The sequence below is a fragment of the Battus philenor genome, unplaced genomic scaffold, assembly GCF_028537555.1.
Source record: "Battus philenor isolate CCGP_79_NKW_IND1 unplaced genomic scaffold, ilBatPhil1.0.hap1 SCAF_30, whole genome shotgun sequence".
Lineage (NCBI taxonomy): Eukaryota > Metazoa > Arthropoda > Insecta > Lepidoptera > Papilionidae > Battus > Battus philenor.
The window spans coordinates 4,367,844-4,387,324 of record NW_027181694.1 but is presented as its reverse complement, the minus strand read 5'-3'; the positions used below and the strand labels follow the sequence as shown (position 1 = coordinate 4,387,324).

Sequence of the window (19,481 nt, the reverse complement as noted above, 5' to 3'; positions counted from 1 at the left end):
TAATTGTATGAAGGAGCATTATTTAATTAAAATTTAATTACTTATAATTCTCATAAGAATATTTTATGTTCAGAGAGGAAAAAAATTAGATATTACTATGGTGATACTAACATAGAAAGGAAATAGCTTGTAGTGTGTTCCGATAACTTTAATAACAATGTCTGTCCATGCTGGGTCTTCCTATGTTGCACTCAAGAGGCTTAAGGCCCCAGATTCCAAAGGTTCAGCTTGCAATTCGGTATACCTACTACCTGGCACTTCAACTAGCTGGTGCAATGGGCAATGTCAGGCTAGTAATGTTTTATTCACAGGAAACATTCAATAATCTCATTATATTTTTTTAGGTAAGTGAAATTTAAATAACATAAGCAGAGACTGTACAAACTAACTTTATTTAAATATTAATGTTAAACATCACTCCTTTCTGGCAACCCTAGCAACTTTCTCACAGCAATACCATAGTTATTTACTGTTTCATCAGTTTCACCATCATTCATCAAACTTGAAACTGCTTTTTTATAATCTTCCGCATTTGGAATTTCCGATATATCAAAACTCTTATACTCATCATCGGTTAATATTCTTTCATTACCACTGCATTTTAAATGCCAGTTTACAATGCTCTTCTTAGACTGGTTGTTGTTCCAATCATAGTATTCCATATCTTCCTCTGTCTTCTCCTTTTCCCAATCTTCAATGGTCCATGATTCGTGATAGCATGCTGTCAATAAGTAATTAACATAATCCAAATTCTGCTTTCTCATGGGACAGCGGTCAGCTACGAATGTCACTAAATCTGTTTTCTCATCATAGCAATCACCAACTAACCTAAGGAACTTATCCCTTGCATGCTTGTCCAATTTTAAAGTTGATAATTTGACTCTTAAATTAACAATTCTGGCCAATGGATTGCGTATTGTTGGACTTGCATGGCAGTAATCCGATGTTATTACTTCTACTGGATAATGTTTCTCAATGGCCTCCTCAGAATTAAGTAATTTTGGCCACTCTGTACAGTACTTTTTGATAGCTTCACACTGTGATTTTACAACTGGAGGTGTGAGATGAAGAAAATTCGGTATCTTCATGAGTTCAGCATTGCCTTTCTTGCCTGGTGGCGCTTGGCCTTTTGGGACATAGCCTTGTCGAATTGGAAGAGGAACAGATGAAGGATGGAAGGTTTTCGGTCCGGGCCAAACATTTCCCCAATTCTGAAATGCATAATAACATAAATTATCATGGAAAAAATTTTTAATATGATAAAACAGTAATGTCTTTGGCTGACCTCTTCCAGCCAATGCTATAGGAAATCCATGAGTAAGCTTTATGTCCAGAAGATATCAAAAGGCTGGAATGATAATAATGATATGAAGAAAAGAGCTTGAGCTTTTAGTTTTTGATCTCTATCACTCGGATTACTCTTTTTAGCAGAAGTATTCCTTAATAAATCTAAAATTGAACTGATTGGCTTTAAAAAGGTCATATATATTCAATGTGCCATATAGAAAATCGTCGTGGCTATATATATAACTTATAAAAATAATTGCCAAAGCACACTTAGGACTAGGTAAAAGCTTTAAAAGAGTGAATGTACATGTGTTTTAAATTCATACATATATAATCAATGGTTAGAATAGTAACAAAAAATATTTTTTATGGTAATATAGTAAGAATAAACATTCTCCATATTTGGATTACTACATATTAAGATAAATTATTTTTAATCTATCCCTGAAGACTATACTGAGGGAAGTTACTGCCCTATTGCATTCCAATAGAAAATATTAATGAACATAACAGGTTTCAGAGTAATGATTTTAACATTTACGGAATTTTTTCGGTACGATTTATTGAGTATTTACATTTGTAGAACAGATCATTATATTAAAATTGGGTTTTAATTCATTTTTCTGTTACCTTAATTGTATACCAAACAGAATATTTCGTGAAATGATAATTTAATTTTTTATTATTAATACGACTAATGAATTACAATTCCGAACTTAACAACGATTAATTGTTACGGCAAGAACTAATTCAAAGTAAAAAATATATAGGTATTTTGGACAAAAACGATTTACAGAATTCGATTTACAGTCGTGACAGTAATTTTTCTGTAAGCTAAAAATGTTCTTCCATATTTTGTCAACATTATTTTATATATTTCTGACTGACCTGATCTGTGGGCATCCTCTCGGCCCTATCTGGTTGTACTTCAGTTCTCCGGACCAGTTTCTTTTGTTGACGATCTCTTTTCTTTAATATATCGAGTACGCGAAACTCTTCCTCGTCTTTCTTTGCCGTTTCGGCCGTTGTCGAATTCGGTCGCCATAAAACTTGCACGTTGAATACCGAACCGAGGCTACCCGGCTTTGTGTATTTGAAAACACTCATTTTTGGTTCTTAATTTATATTATTTTAAATATCTTTAAAAACCCATTTTTAGGTTATAATCGAAGTTAGTACAATTTATGTACAAGCATAGAGTATAAACGAAAACATTTACATATCTTTAGCTACAGAGTCTTTAGCCAAAATTAAAACACCAACATAAATCACTATATATACTTATTTTATTAATAAATAATGGTTTTTAAATATATAAGGGTTCATAATAAAAACTATGATCATTCTTGTCCTAGTTTAACAATGATCTTTAGTTTAAAGCTTTAAGATTGATATTCGTCGTTCGCCAGTGATAGTGGTCCTTTGTCTTTCAGAATATAATTTTGTGCTATCTTGAATAATATATAATGCTATATGAAATGAATCTTGTAAAAGGTTTTAAAAGAAATAAAGTTACCTCGATAAACTACGCCTATTATCTATCAATCTGTAATTTTAAGTGTTAATTGAAGCACTATTTAAATAATTATTTTATATTATTGGCAGTTACTTCATTTGTGTACTTTAATTACTGGTCAATCAAACACATAAAAAGAAATTAAGTTAATAATATTGCGTTAAAGAAACTAACATGACACTAAAAGCTAATTACTTATTTGTATGGTTTTATTGTTCACATTTACAGAAGTAGCTATTATTTCACACATCAAAGTATTGTAACGTAAATTATGTAATTATTAATTATAATTTTTTAATGATTTTATTTTTAAAGGAGTTTCAGGTGATCTTTTGAGAAGTTTTTTCCACTGTGAAAACTGTGTATTTCGTCTTGATAAATTTATAAGACGAAAGTCTTAAAACAAATTTCGCAATTTCTAACGCAGTTGTTAAAAATATTTTAATGTTTTCATGCGATAAATAACCTATAAACTGAGAAATGATTTACTGCATATACGGTTTTGTTTCGTCGGAAAATGTTGCAGCACTGTGCTTTAGTGACGTTGTTTATTGTAAAATTAGTTTATACAGATTCGAAAAATGAAACCGTGTCCAATGGTAATATGTCAATGTTTGTTTAAATACATTCACACATGTTTATTAATAGTAGCGTATTAGTTGAAGCTATGAATCTAGATTAGTGCACACTAGTTTTGACAGATTAAAAAAATACATATTTTTCAAATAAAATTTTTACAATAACATACATTCTCATGTTGTAACTCTATTATTTAAAAGATTAGTGTATCTCTAATAAAGTTTAATTCAATATACAAATAGTAATAAATATACCTAATAGGTTGGGTCTATAAGTAAAGATAAACAAGATAACGTCAACAATTCATCAAAATTTGATATATTAAGGAATGCTTAGCATTATATTTTATTATTCAATTATAATATATGATATGTAGCAACATTGTTCAAGAGAGATAGATTCAATTTTCAAATCTAGATTTAGATATTCGTTTAAAATCTAAGGTGAATAACCACACCTAAATTGTTGCTTTGATGGAAAACACCTCCGGTAATGAACAGAAACTATAAATAACCTCGCTGTAATTAATACATGGTTTCAATAACACCCGGAGCGACATACACAGGGAGTTCTCCAAACGGAAGATATAGATACCAAGTTGATTATATAATAATAGCGTTAAGACACGTCTAGGCGGATTGTGGCAGCGACCACGAACTGCTTGTGAGTTCTATTAGGATTCAATCTCGCCGTCGACCCCTGAAACAAGTACATATAGCGTTTATACTGAATATTGAACCTAAGCTTCAGGAGCTAATTTAGGACCCTTTAGATTTAATCGATATGTCGCGAGGAATCAAAGTGCTATTCTGGAAACCGCTGAAATCGTTCTGGCTAAGAAAGAATCATCGCTGTTCATTGGCGCGCGGGGGATGAGGGAAGAAACCTGGTCTATAGTAAGTGAACGAAAAGCTATTAAAGAGGGGGTTGAAATCTCCCTCAAATCAGCTGAACTATGATTTGAATAAAAAATCGCAAAACATGTGCTGAAGGAATAGAAAATCTTATCACTGGAAAATGGATTTTACTGGGTAAAGTCCTTCACGGTGTTATTCTTGCGAAATTTTATATTGTCTGTCATCAGTAAGGTTGCAATACGATATTATTCATGTTTACATTTCTGCCAACTTCACGGCAATAGTTTTTTACAGTTTTTTTTTGTTCGAGTCACATTAGTTTAGTTTCGTGATCGATACTTTAAAATAGATTTTGGTAGTAAGACGTTTCCGTAAATTAAATATATTCATTCATAAAAAAGTACAAAAGCAGCTAGTGATACCCAGTACTGGAAACTTATCGAACATTTTGTCCCGGGAATAATTCGTAATCCTTTTCCTTCATTTTACATTACAAATATGCCAAAAAATCACAAATATATATAAATGTGTGTATATATATACACACACACATATATATATATATATATATATATATATATATATATATATATATATATATATACACATTTAACGTTATATATAAAATTTCCATGTCACTCTGTTAGTTACCGTACTCCTCCGAAACGGCTTGACCAATTTTTACCAAATTTTATATGCGTATTCACTAGGTCTGAGAATCGGCTACTATCTATTTTCCATCTAAGGAAATCATTCCTCTAAGAGATGGTGGTCCACCCCAAAAATTTTTATTTTATTTTTATACAAAATTTTTGGTTTTTATTTTTTTATGATACAGCATACAAAAATACATACCACCCTAAATATTCACCTCTCTACGATCAACCCTAATTTTTATTGTTAATTAAAAACTTTATTTTTTTTTGCAAAGCAACGTTTGCAGGATCAGCTAGTATATATATATATATATATATATATATATATATATATATAATCGCTACTTGTAGTTGCCGAATTTGACACAAACGCAATAAGCGCGCAATAGCATAATACGGGCTTATTTGGTGAGGGTGTCGAAAGAAGTGGTTATGAGATAATAAGTAATATTTTTTATTACAGTTGACAAAAAGGAGCATCATGTCTACTGGCCTAATGCTGTCGTACCATTCTACATAGATCCGGATCACTTCGGTGAGCATTCGGAAAACTATCATATGCCGCATAACTTCTACATTAGTTTAGATAGATCATCACTGTGATAGTACGCCCACGTTTGAACTCATTATTCAAGTGGCAAATAGTAGCATAGGAGTTTCAATATTAACTGACCGATGAATGATGTCTATCGTAATGTGAAAATCATACAACGAAATAAGTCACGTGTTAAATTCATAATGACAATCAAAAACGAAATTTTATGTTGCCGCATTTTTTAAAAATAAATTACAGAATAAAGATGAGTGGCTCGAAAGTTAAAGACAAGAAAGATATATATATTTTCAAAAGATATAATTACTCTCCAGCGCGCGTGCGTTGTAATTGTATCTCTATATCTTTATACTTATAGCGAGTTGCGGCTCGTTCAGAGTTAGAGAGAGATGGGCTTATGTAGCAATGTATACGTAAAAGAGAAAGGCGGATAACTACTGCATGTTTATATTAAAAATATAAACTACAGATTTTCGGAATTACAAAATCACGCGCGCGGGCGTTTAGCTTTATGTGCTTTATGACAAAGACATAAAATGCTTAATAGGAATATTTCATACGTTTTAATCCGCCTTACTAAGTTCTAAGTCTGAACTAAAAGACCCGAAAATATAAAGGATATATCTTTAGTCTTAGCTGCTTTATTCTCTCTCCGAGCCGTACTGAGCTAAATGTGCTAAAGATATAAAAGAGTGATATATCCCAAGATCGAAAACATATAAATCAATCTTTTCTTGTCAGGGATACATTTTATCCATCTCTATTACAAAATTATGTAATGTTTGTAAAAAGATTTTTAAAGAGTTCTATTTTTAAATTTTAATATTACTTTTAAACTGGCCAGTTCTTAAAAAGTTCTGTATATCGTATTATCTCTCAAGCGCGTGGAACTTCCACCCATAAGGTATACATACGGTCTTGGTAAATTCGTATATATATATATATATATATATATATATATATATATATATATATATATATATATATATATATATATATATATATATATATATATATATATATAGGATGCTTCCAACTGATTCTATTGGAAATATAAGTACGCCTAGCTGTAGACATCGGTTAAAATAATGACGAGAAAACATTTTATATATAGGCAGGATATTTCATTTGTTTTAAAGGAACCAGTTATATTTGCTAACAAAAACGAAGGTATATTTATAATTTCTTGCTTATATTTGCCTAGTCGTATACAGGAAATTGGTTATAGGCGTGATCGCTATAAACAAGTAAAAGTATAAGCTATAAAGGGTAACTATATATAGCTTATTTGTCGGTATAATGTTTTAAAGTTTTTACACAAATTTCCAATAAGCTCAATATAAAGTAACAAATAACTGCCAGCAATCCATACTCTATAGGAACAGATAGTAAATAATTATTAATTTTAAAAAGAAGTAATCCGAATTTTGATTTTTTTTTCTTATAATTTATCATTACATTATCAAGCAATTAATTTTTAAATCAATGTACATCCTCTACATTGATTGACAACGAATGAAGTATACATTCATTTTTCTATCAAAATTTTTACATTAATTTTCAGATCACGAACAATCCCTCTCTATCATGACCTCTCTGTCCCTCTTCGCGTTCAAAACGTGCTTGAAGTTCACACCGGTCCTCGTGCGGCCTAGCGGATCGCAGCACGTCATGCTGTTCCAGAATCCAAACGGCATCAGAAAATGTATTTTCAACACTGAAGGTCACTCTACAGAAGAACCTCACGTGAGTTGCTATTTTTTTTTTGTTGGCCCCCGCTATTGGGGGCCTCTCGTACCCCCTATCTTTTGTGGGACAGGGACTTTACGGGTAAATTTACTTATTCACATAAGTTTTTATTATTTATTTTCTCTTCTTTCATACTTCACATTGTCTTTCGGTCTATTCTTTCATGCCACAATTCTGCTGTCTTTCCCTTTTGCTCTGTATCACCTTTCATTCATTCCTCTTTTCTTTTTACATTTTCATAATTACATTGTTATTTTATATCACATTTTTATTACTTAAATTCTATAATCGTGAGCTGCTATTATATGCTAATGCCATCATATTCAAAAGGTAGTTAAGTCTAACTTAGGCAAGAGGTCAACCGTCGAATCATATTCGGTCGGATAACATTCAGGAAACTACGAAACGTGTCTTCATCAACTAAGGGGTTAGTACCTTAAAATGAAAGTCCATCACTAATGTGTGTAACCTTTATATGTTGCAATATATTGCAATATTGTGTGCTGCAATAAAATAAATACATTTAAAAAACTTTTAAGTTAAACGGTTTTATTTGATACCAATGTTGTGGTTGTTGTGGAAAAATATGTACCTAGTCCGCCATATTGGAACGGCGTCCATCTTGAATTTTAAATTTTGACATAATCATCGTGTTTTACTAGTGTAGCCTTTTCATTTGATACCCATATTGAGGGGGTTAAGGAAAAATATGTAATCCGTCATTTCGTATCGGCGGCCATCTTAGATTTATAATGTTATTGATTTTATTATATTGTATTGTCATGTAAATTAAATGTGTGTACCAAATTTCAGATCAATCTGACAACGGGAAGGTGCTTAAATTTTAATTTCTAATTTTGACCCAAATAAACAAATTCCGTACGGGTCGAACTAAAAAAACCGTTTAACAAAAGTATAATAACCGGTGAAGATGTAATTGTTCACCAGAGCCAAAAGACTTTTTAACTCTCATTATATCCATGTTCAATGTCCCTCAGTGCCTTCGAGTTTTGGATGACGACCAGTCTGTATTTGCCGTTTTAGCCTATAGCTTCCAGCAATTCAACCCAGGGCAATTAGCAAAATATAAAACACTATACGAAAAAGTTTTAGAATCGATAACATCAACTTAATATTTTTTGTTACGCACCGTGCGAATGTATACAACTTATTATTACCATAGCTGCTGTAACGAGAAAAAATACAAAAAACAAAAAAGCAACGGACGTGACTTGCAGAGCTCACTTGTCCAGTGCTGGGCAACTCTTGTGTCTGTCTTAATAAGAACGAATTAATCCTATCATCGTCCTCGTTCACTGCAAGGCGTAGACTTCCTCCAAAAATATTTATGGGCAATATACCATAATCATCACGTTTGACATGCCAATTAGCGACCGCAGTGCGGTATTATGGTACGCAAATGTCGATACTGATATCCTCTGGAATTTTTTTATCACCAGTGATAATCCTATATTAATACACAATATGTGTAGTGTGAATTATCTACGATTGTATCTCGGGAACCGAACCTAAGATCCTTGATCGCAAGTCTCAGTGCACTCCTGTTGAGCTACCATTGCTTATTTATGCAGTAATGTATATTGCCAGCAATGATTTACGGAACAGAAATGTGACCTCATTCAGTCACAGTCTTACAACAAGCCGTGGAGAGAGATATCAGAATGTCTCTACGACATCTGATTGAAAGTGGGGAGATCCGTAGAAGAACGAAAGTATCTGACATAGCCCAGCGGATTAGCGAGTTAAAGTTGCAGTGGCCAGGTTACACAACGTGCAAAATAGATAGCCGCTTTACCTGAAAGATTCTAGACTGGATTCCATAAACCGGCACGCGATGCGTAGAACGCACACTTACAATGTTGACAAGTGACCATATCAAGAGTTGCAAAAAGAAATCTATGGAAGAAGACCTTTGTCAAGACGTAAACGTCTTGCAGCTAAAATGTAAAACAGATTTCCTGTCGCTTGTGTGAACTGATCTACGAAGTTCTCTGTATATCTCTACTCCATGTCCGGACTATGTAATTTATATAAAAACTAATTACGTAAAGTTCCTTTTGTTAATTTCCTATAGATGTTTCTTTTATTATTGTTTTACCATGAAAGGAATTCACATCATTATCTTTATATAAAATTATAAATACTCGATAATTGCACTGAGAGTAAAACCTTTATCGATGTTTCCTTAAGATTTAAGATTAAAAAAATATATTTTACTTAAATGGCCTGAACCGACCTTATGACGAGTATGTAAAAATCATCTTGTATTATTTTTGAGAATAAGGAACTTAAGAGGCAAAGATATTTTTTATCTTAACTGAAATAAGAGTCTGTTTTTACGTAATGCTTGCATTGACATAAATATATAGCTATGTTTACAAATACGGGTATAAAATCATAAAAAGGTTCCCACTCTTGTTCGGCGTATGAGTGACTCGTTGTGGCGATATTTGTCAACACGGTGTCCTGTTCCATTTTAGACATTCTTTAAAAAACCGTTGTCTGTCAACAAATCTACTATTCTGACTCGTGGCGTCGGTCTAGACCAGTGATTCTCCCTGCAAGGGGTCTACGTCAGCGAAAAAAATTTGGGGTTCCACGATAGTAGATCTCAACACGTACACTGACCTATTTACCTTTTACATCATACTATCTTATAATATGAAACATTTACATTATTTATTAAAGTACCTATGAAGTAAAAAAAATATTATATATGTTTATAAAATTGTGTAAGTTGTCGGATATTGGTATTCGCTTTGTGGTTGCAATACATAATTTTAAACATACACTAAACTTCACCACAGTTAGAAATTTATAGGAAATCAATGTCAGGTAAGTCTACGGTCTACGACACAAAAAAGTTTGGGGAACTCTGGTCTAGACTCATGGGTTAACTGGACGAGAACATATGTAGCTCCAAATGTTGCAACTACAATTCCATTAATATCAATAAAAAATGTTGATAATATAGTTATTCTTGATTAGAAGTTATATCGTATTTTATTCCTATAATACCATCTTATAAGAAAAATTAAGATAAAATCTTCTTCCAGCGGATAATTCTCGGCTACAACTGTCTGAAGTCACCGCAAATCGAAATGACCGTGATGCGTGCGCTGGGGTTCCCATTTGAACACAACCGCGCCAGCAGAGACATCTACATCGACGTTCAATTTGAAAATATCGACCCGGGTAAGATTTTATTGACAATGTTTCTATTCATTTTATATATAAAAAATATAACAATTTTAAGTAAAGGCTACACATTTAAAATGCCCAACAAATTTGCAAATTGAAGGCACTTCAATTATTGCGCAGAACAGATGAACGCCGGACTCTTAAAGTTCTGGAGTAGAGATCACCTTCAGGCGAGCTCAGTATAGGACGATAAAGCTACAAGTTGGATTGACGACCTTGTTAGAAGACGCTGAATGCAGGCCACTTCCAACTAGTCCTAATGGAAATTCTTATTAGACCTATGTCCAGTTGTGAACTAGCTAAAGCAGAAATGATGATGACCAATGCTTCTGAGAAAAATCTAGGCCTCTGATCTTTTAAATAGTATGAGAAAGGGAGGATGATAAGGGCCATTATATCATTTCACACCTTACGAAGTTGTATATGCCTACAAGTAAATAACATCAGCCGTGTGGTCTTTAAAATGTATTATAGATAACACAAAAGTCGATTTCACATTTGAATCATGTTCATTCGAATCACCGCGTTGAATATTTAACAAATAATGATCTTAATTATCTGTCAGAAATGTTTCGGGTCAATTGACAATTGACAGTTCGGGTCAATTTGATTTAAAGAAGAAGTGGCGGAAGTGATCACTAAACAGTGATCTAATAAACGATGATGATGGGATTTATATAGGAAGATATATATCTTTTACAAAGATAGATATCTTTCTTATCTTTAGCTCGCGAGTTTACCATCTTTAGTCCGTAATCTTTAGGGCCCCAGATGCCCTATGTTTAAAAGGGATGTAAGTATATTTAAAAAAAATGGGTTGAAGATTCACAGCGTCATAGATCGGTACAATTTTTTTTCAAACGCCAATTTTTTATTTAGACTCTGTATGTATATGCGAGTTCTTATCCTGTTGTAAGTTAAAGTGATATAAAAGTAATAAATTATTGTTTATCATTAAACTATTCACTCGAGTACTTAACAAGTGGTTACTCGTATTGTCACGTTAAGGTCATTGATCTTCCACATTCAAATACATACAATATATATATGTTAACAAATCAATCATAGGTATGGGTGTACACATATATAATAAGACGTTTTACGACATATCATAGACTTCCGTTTCTTAGTTTTGAATCTAAAATTAAAAATATGTTATTAAATAAATCTTAATGTAGCATTTTATAATTTTTAAATGATTAAAATATGAGGAAATTATCTTGTTGATTCTTTTACATGATTGATACTTTAATGTGTATATATACAAGAAAATTGTCAAATTTCTATTTAAAAAACAACTGTTAAGTCTGGCCGGCTCTAAACATATCAGCGTTCCCAGCCGGTGTTAACTTATTGCTTACAATGTTAAAATAATTGACAATTAAAAATTGCATGTCAATGCCTAATTGAATAGAAATATTTAGAAATTGATTAATATCATACATATAGAAATTAGAATTAATAAAAAAAAGAAAGGCTGTTTAATTTAAGCCGGAATCGATGAAGTAGCAACACTTAGCTGTAACTTTCTAAAAGTACATTACTCCCGTTATAAACTATAAAATTATTGATATAGATAATTAAATTTTATTATGGCATTATTTGAGTAACAGCGTATATGATCATACATAATCTGTTAACATTGTATTTAGGAAAGTAATGTCGCTTTCTCAAGTTAAATTCACACGACTACATTTTTAACAGGTTTTTATTTCTTATCAATAATATATTCGCCTTCGTTATCAACAACCTTTTGCCGTCTAGTATACAAAATCAATGCCGGAGCGGTAAAAATCAATCGGTTTTTCTGTAAAATATGTCGACAGCAATGACATTACTTTCCGGTCCCCCTAATATTTTGTGATCCTATTATAAGACGTAAACATTGTCCAAAAATGGATTTATGCAGTCGAGTCCTTCGTTTCTAATTTCTAATAATTAATATTGTATAGATCAAACATTACGAGAAAATCTCTAATGTTTTTGTGCGCATGTAACAAATTTTAATACACATAAGAAGGTCTAGTCAATATTTTAATTAATTTATTTTCTCTTAAAGACCATACGACACTATTTATAATAGCACAAATAGCTCTATTCATTTATAGTCATGTCGAGCCGACATTCAACCCTCTTGATATGTACTTGGTTTATATCTAAATAACTGTATATAGGCCTCCCTTATAAAAGTCAAATGAAACCGATTGAAAGATGTCTGCATATAGCATCTTCTATCTTCCAACGATAATAACATAGTCTTCTGTCCACCTTGTGAATAGAAGTTCCATATTTCTTGCCGGTCTGTGATCTCCATTCCAAAACCTTAAGCCCCGGGTGGCTTTCTGACCCTCGCTGTGCGGCCTGATGATCACCACTTTGAGTTTCCAAATGTTGGCTACTTTCCTTCGTCTACGTATGTTCTCATTCCTAATTGAATCTGGTAGAGAAATCCGGAGAGTTCTCTCCGTTGCTCTTTGTACAAACTGACCAATGAGGTTGAGTGAGACACCACATTTCTATGCCGTATCTCATCACTGGTGACACACATTGGTGATGAACTTTGATCTCAACACAATGAAGGATATTGTACGAGAAGATATTTCGCAGTTTGAAGACCGCTGTCCATTCGAGTTGGATTCGATGATTTACGTGTCAGGATAAAAAAATATCTTGTAATATAAAACATTACTATTGGGATGTAGTTACTTATTTTTACAAGTAAAAATAACATTATATCAATAAATAAACTGATTGATCTTGAAAATTAAATTTATTCATTTATTTTCCTATATTTTTTGAAACAACGTAATGTGTCGGCGCAGTTACTTCCAAGTAGATCCGGCGGACAAAACTAGTCATAACTTGTTATCGTTTAGTAAACAATAGCTTCATAATAAATCACACTCTGTGTTTGTTTAACGTTTGACATACTACATCGTCCCTTGACGCGGTCTGCCTTGTGATTGTTTGAATGAGAATTCTCCAAACTTTTTTGTGTCGTAGACCCCTTGCCATGTTTTTCCGTGTTAGGTAGACCCCCTACTTACCTGATATTGATTTCCTGTAAATTTCTAACTGTAGTGAAGTTTAGTGATAAAAAATTATAGTAAAACACATGTCAATTTATACATTTATTAATTGAATTTAAATTAAAACTTTTCAAAATAAAATTTTGTATCTGTTATGTAAAATATACGTAACATTAAATAAACATAAAATTTCATTTCATGGACCCCCAAATTTTTTTTCGCTGACGTAGACCCCTTGCAGGTTGTCATAGACCCCTAGGGGTCGATATAGACTTTGGAAATAACTGGTTTAAATAAATAAGCAAAGACCTGATGCGTTACATTGAATCAGGAGTGAGTTATCGACACAGCCCAGCTGTTTGAAGTGGCAGTGGTCATGCCACTTAGCACGCGGAACAGATGGTTCTGGCGTCAATTTACAAGGCAGAGAGACGACTTTACTAAGATTATCAGAAGGCATTGGATACAAGCCACTTCTAACGGGTTCTATATGAAACTTATTCGAAGGGTCTATATCCTGCTGTGGACGTCATGAGCCTGACTTAATGAGGATCTGATAACAATGTTTTTTTTATTTATTAATAATTTATTTATTTATCTAATATCTTTTGACCCAAGGTGGTGTAGAAATGATTAGTGGGCAGGTGACCAAAACTTATTAAAAAATTATTGGTTAAACAAACATATGGTATTTAAATAAATACTTACAGTCTATATTAGTACACCGTGAAAAATAGTAATACGATCTAGGATCTTAAAAGATGGGTTTTTATTGCTTTGCACCCTCACCGAATATATTTTTCTATTATAATAATGTAAAATCAACAAGAGATGTTATTAAATATATTGCGGTATTGAACTCGTGTAAACACTTCGCTATCTACCATAAATCGAGATAAAGGTACAATAGCTCAGTTTACACAAACAGTAATTACTTAATTACAATAAACGGGTTATTGTCGGCTTTATCAGCGTCAGTCGTCATCGAGCCGCCGTGCAGTAAACATGTCTCAACCGGCACAGCATTATAAACTATACGAGAATATTTTTATCGAGACCAACATACAGTCACCGGACTACGATGGTGTTATCGTGGTCATGTATCCTGAGGAAATGGAGGTGGACCTTCCGAGACATATAGGAAGCTTCGTAGAAGGTATTTCCAAGCTGGACAAGCACATTCACAAAGTGGCCACCGTCTGGCATTGCGACTACGTATCTGGTGGTAGGATCATTCTCGCCCCAACGGGTAGTATAACCCCATACCACGATGCCAATGTGGTTAAAGAAGCAGTGAAGAAGGGCATGATAAGAGCATTCGATGCTGGTGTTAAGAAACCGCTTCTGGTGGTGCAAGATGTGGTACACTTCCCCGACGCACAGCTGGTGGCAATCCTTAGTGCACTCGAAGCATATTACACGCCCTTACAGATGAAAGAAAGAGGAAACTCAAACAGTTTTCTACGCCTTGGTCTCCACGCCGAAGAAAAAAAGACAGAAGATTTCGAGAGGATTATTAGAAACGCAATCGCATTGGAAAGGTCTAGAATTTTGGCAAGAGATATCGGAGGCGGCGATCCCGAGAGAATGTCCCCTGCGAATATCGTCGAATACATTAAAAACTCGTTCGTGGGCATCGCAAATATAAGTATCAATGTGATAGAAGACGAAGAGATCATTAAGAAGGAATACCCGCTCTTGGCTGCAGTGAATAGGGCAGCAAGTCGCGTGGATAGACATAAGGCCAGGGTCGTGGAACTGGAGTATAAGCCTCATGTTCTAAGCAGGGTCACCGAAACCCTGATGCTTGTTGGAAAAGGCGTCACCTACGATACAGGCGGTGCTGATATCAAGATATCCGGGAAGATGGCGGGCATGTCCAGGGACAAGTGCGGTGCTGCTGCGGTTGCAGGGTTCCTCAAAGCCTGCTCGCTCCTTAAACCACCTCACCTGAAGGTTATAGGCGTTCTGTGTCTTTGTCGTAATTCCGTTGGATCGGACTCTTATGTATCCGATGAGCTGCTCGTCTCCAGAAGTGGCAAGACGGTCAGAGTGACAAATACTGACGCGGAGGGTCGTCTGGCAATGGCGGACGCGCTGTTCAAGCTCTCACAGATCGCCTTTGGAGAATTAAACCCTCACTTATACACGGTAGCAACTCTGACTGGCCACGCAAGAGCTTGTTACGGAAACTATGTAGCAGCCATGGACAACCATAGCGCGAAAGCTACCAATCACGCCGCCAGGCTTCAGTTCAGTGGTAGCAGGATGGCAGAAGGGATAGAAGTTTCCACAATCAGGCCTGAAGATCTAGAACAAAACATGGGTAAATGTAAGGGTGATGACTTGGTGCAGTACGATACAGATGCGAAGTGCCGTAATCATCAGCTCGCAGCTGGGTTCCTGATAAAAGTTGGAGGTCTGGAGGGTAAGAACTTGAAGTATACACATCTCGACATCGCCGGAGCGGCGGGGATACCACCAGAAGAACCATCAGCTGTTCCTCTGCTAACTTTATGTCATACACATAATGTATTATTGTAATATATTACTTATTTTATATAACATAGCATACGAAATCCACTTTTTTTATTTCATAACAGGAAAAAATTGTGTAATTCTTAGAAAGAATAACTATCGAGTTCTTAGCAGGTTCATTTCGATAGAATCAACATTCCGAACCTGGCAATAGTCCACATATAAACTTATTGAAAATAACTTTATAACAGTGTTATTTTTGAAAGTGCTTAGAAAAACCTATTCGTAATAATATTTTATTTATTATTTTGTTTCGGTTCCACTTAGATTCTATATTCTAATCTCTATAGTGCCACCGAAACCGCTGTACCGCGCCTTAGGTATAAGCGCAGCGAGACGGGGGAAGTATCGATCGCCTGTTATATCAATACATTAACATTCGCGGCGGCGATCATATTCTTTCTTCCTCGACTTCCACCTCGCTGCACTTTCCACACAAATAGATGTAGTTCTAAAAAGAATTATTTTGTTATGACAACTTTGTGATCACATATGAAACGATTTATTGACTCTTTATAAGTAAATAGAATATTTTTCATACGTGAATATACGATAAGATTGTCAAAGTAAACCTGAGAGATTATATTGTCTGTAACTTTTTTTTATAAAACTGTTATGTTTATTAGAACAAAGTATTGAATAAATAAATGTATAGCAATTTAATTCTGTTTTATTTATGCATGTACTATTATAATTATTTACTTATTATCTCATTAAGCATCAATGGCCTTATATGCGTTCTCCGTCTTGTTTTCAGCCCATAGATATCCTCTGCAACGCATAGATCTTCCCCATGGATATCTATGGGGGATGTACTATAATCGCTGGTTTCATAGTACGCAAAGGATGCTGCTGCCCGTCCTCTGGAAGCTTGTTTGTGAGAAGTAGCAATTCTATGCAATTAATGCACAAGGTATCGAACCCGCGATCTGCGATTGCAAATCTCAGTTCCTACCGCTGAACTACTATTGTATGTATTATTTTGCAAGTATATTGCCTTACGGAGGCTTTAAGGTTTTTGGAGTTGAGATCCCAGACTTGCAAGCGAAGCGTACGACCTCCTCCCGCGAGGTAGACATACAACCTTGCTGAGGTCGTGTGAAGAAGTTGGATGCATATCGCATCCAACCGGTCCTATACGAAATCTTTTGGGGGAGGTATATATCTAGTAGTGGAGGTTCTACGAAAAAAGTGATGATAAAGAGACACCTTTTATTGTGTAACATTGTGTTATTTATAGTACATTCAAAGACAGACCCACTACCGTGAATAAAATGAATTTAAAATCTAGATTTAACAGAATTCTTTTCAATAATTCCAACAAACGCATGTCATTCTAGTTCCGATTCAAACCGGTTCTGTAATAAATTTATGACGGAGGTTTATGTCCACCAGTGATCCTCCTACTGCTGAAATGATGATGATGATCAATGGCAGAAAACCCTCGGCATTCGTTATCATTAAGGACCAGTAAATGTTTATACCAGTGCGGCATGTTTAAAGGCGGCCTATGCTTAGGTCTTACGTAAGGATAATTGATAAATGTATTTTTTAAAACGATTTTGATTTTTCTTAATCATTATTGGATGTACAAACAAGGAATTTCGACAAATAGACGTCTTATTAGTTCAGAGGCTTGGAGATAGAGTCCCATGTTTTTCTAATACCTCACAGCTTTTTATTTAATCAAAAACAACATTTTGTCATAATTATTCTTGTTTATTTCTCACTAACATAAAACTTACAGGAATATATAAGGTTTATGAATGAAAAAGTTTCAAAAAATACCATTAAAATTTTAAATATTAATAAAGCATGAGATGAACAGCTCTACTTCTGTATTGCGGATATTGTGTAATGATTACAAAAAAACCCTTTCAAAGTTTCTTAGGTTATTCCAAGGTCGTGTTCAAAACCCTCATAGCTAATGTTAAAGTTAATGGCATAGTAGGATGCCATTTTGTTCTGCAAGGATTTTTAAAGAAGCTTCATTATGATCATCGCCATAAATTCAACTGATAGAAGTTAGCCTGCTCGATGATGGCCACGATGACCATTCTTTCGCCGCTCGTATTTCGCGATTTTCTATGACCTTGATATATTTCGTCGGCCTACCTAGCTAAGTTAACTACACCACTAGATACTGTTAAAAGGAATAAAACAGTATAGATAAGTAGGTACAAAATAAACTGCACAAATAACTAGTCAATTAATAATAGGAAAAATAGAATAAGAAAAAAGTAGTATTGTATTAAAAAAGTAAAAACCAAAAAAATAAAACTGTGATGTAAAAAATAGGATAAGTAATAAAATAAAGAATAAAAGAAATGTACCTAGCTACCTAAGAGTAATAAGATGATGGAAGGAAGGCGATGAAAGCAAAAAGGAATGAAAGAACATAATGAAAGATATTGTGAAAGAAAAAAGGTAAGAACAAAAGAAATTGAGAACAATGAAAGTGAGTAAAGAATAGAGATAAAAATTTGAAAAACTTATTTGTAAACAAAGACCCTGATCCCAACAAATTAGGGGTACAAGAAAAAAAACACCTCACGACTTGATAAGCTTATCGAGTGTTGCTTAAGTTGATGTGAAAAACCTTAATTGTTCTTGTCATTTAAATTTCTTTGTTTAGAACAACGTGAAAGTGACAAAACAAATCCTTTAGAGTTTATTGTGAGTTGGACTTAAAAGCTTGAAGTTGTAACTTTCTATTATTGGAGAACTCAATCTGATTTTAGTTTCATGAAATTGTCTGGCATTTTTCGAATCTATAACTTGTCATTGTAAATGATCCTAAGTAGATGATAGTCGTCGAGAGCATTGATTTCTTTACGATAGAGATGTGATATTCTAATAAGCTATAGCAATTCTTGATTGCGGTTTAATGCATTCCTTTCCTTTTTTAATACCCTGTATGTATATGCTTTAGTTTAGATTAATTTATTTAAATATTTCTGAATTGGCTATGGTTAATTACTACAAATATGCGATTTATATTTCCGTCTATCTATATAGAGTAAAATAAATCCATTAGTCGATAAATGTTTCCTGGATTTGTATTGTGTTTCCTTCAATGATATTGTATTTTTGTGAGTCATTGTGGACTTTTAGGTCTATCAAAAATGTACAGACCAAAATTATTATTATTATATAAATTAAATACTATTAAAATTTAGCTTGATATCCTACGTTTATATCATGTTCCCAAAAGACGACAAGTAGCGTGAAGATTAGTAACTATGTGAAGTTCGCGTTGCAATTTCCAACCAAAAATTAATAGTTTGTGAGTAAAAAAAACAGTATTGGGTAATCAATTAATTGATTGTACTGCGACTGGATATAAAAAAAGAGTTGACCAATCGAAAAGTAAGAAAAGGACCAATATTTAGCCACTTCCGCACATGCAGTGGTAGTCGTGCAACAAAGTGCACCGCCCGCCAGCCCGCTGATAAATGCGTATGCGGCAAACAATGCGAATCACACAACTACCAC

General features: G+C 33.8%; 3 protein-coding genes across 3 annotated transcripts in view; 2 read left to right on the top strand and 1 right to left on the bottom strand.

Annotated features, from left to right (window-relative positions):
* Positions 1 to 376: 376 nt before the first annotated feature.
* mRpS35 (mitochondrial ribosomal protein S35) lies at positions 377 to 2,470 on the bottom strand. The gene is made up of 2 exons (XM_068771186.1): positions 2,176 to 2,470; positions 377 to 1,211 (listed from the first exon to the last, which is right to left on the bottom strand). The coding sequence occupies exons 1-2, from the start codon at positions 2,392 to 2,394 to the stop codon at positions 408 to 410; spliced, it is 1,023 nt and encodes a 340-aa protein (XP_068627287.1). The 5' UTR covers positions 2,395 to 2,470; the 3' UTR covers positions 377 to 407.
* An 847-nt stretch (positions 2,471 to 3,317) lies between these two features.
* Positions 3,318 to 19,481, top strand: part of LOC137927359 (uncharacterized) — a 39,020-nt gene continuing 22,856 nt past the window's right edge. The window contains exons 1-4 of the mRNA XM_068771154.1: positions 3,318 to 3,402; positions 5,359 to 5,430; positions 7,013 to 7,194; positions 10,275 to 10,413. Coding sequence (XP_068627255.1) covers positions 3,321 to 3,402; positions 5,359 to 5,430; positions 7,013 to 7,194; positions 10,275 to 10,413 — 475 coding nt within the window. The 5' untranslated portion in view covers positions 3,318 to 3,320. The remainder of the gene's footprint in view (positions 3,403 to 5,358; positions 5,431 to 7,012; positions 7,195 to 10,274; positions 10,414 to 19,481) is intronic.
* Dip-B (Dipeptidase B) lies at positions 14,382 to 16,635 on the top strand. Its single transcript, XM_068771310.1, has one exon. The coding sequence runs from the start codon at positions 14,454 to 14,456 to the stop codon at positions 15,990 to 15,992; it is 1,539 nt and encodes a 512-aa protein (XP_068627411.1). The 5' UTR covers positions 14,382 to 14,453; the 3' UTR covers positions 15,993 to 16,635.

Excerpts from the sequence above, each read along its gene's own strand:
- mRpS35 (XM_068771186.1), bottom strand. The coding sequence starts at position 2,394 with ATGAGTGTTTTCAAATACACAAAGCCGGGTAGCCTCGGTTCGGTATTC. Across the intron at positions 1,212-2,175 it reads AGAGGATGCCCACAGATCAG|AATTGGGGAAATGTTTGGCC; the intron begins GTCAGTCAGAAA and ends TATGCATTTCAG.
- Dip-B (XM_068771310.1), top strand. The coding sequence starts at position 14,454 with ATGTCTCAACCGGCACAGCATTATAAACTATACGAGAATATTTTTATC.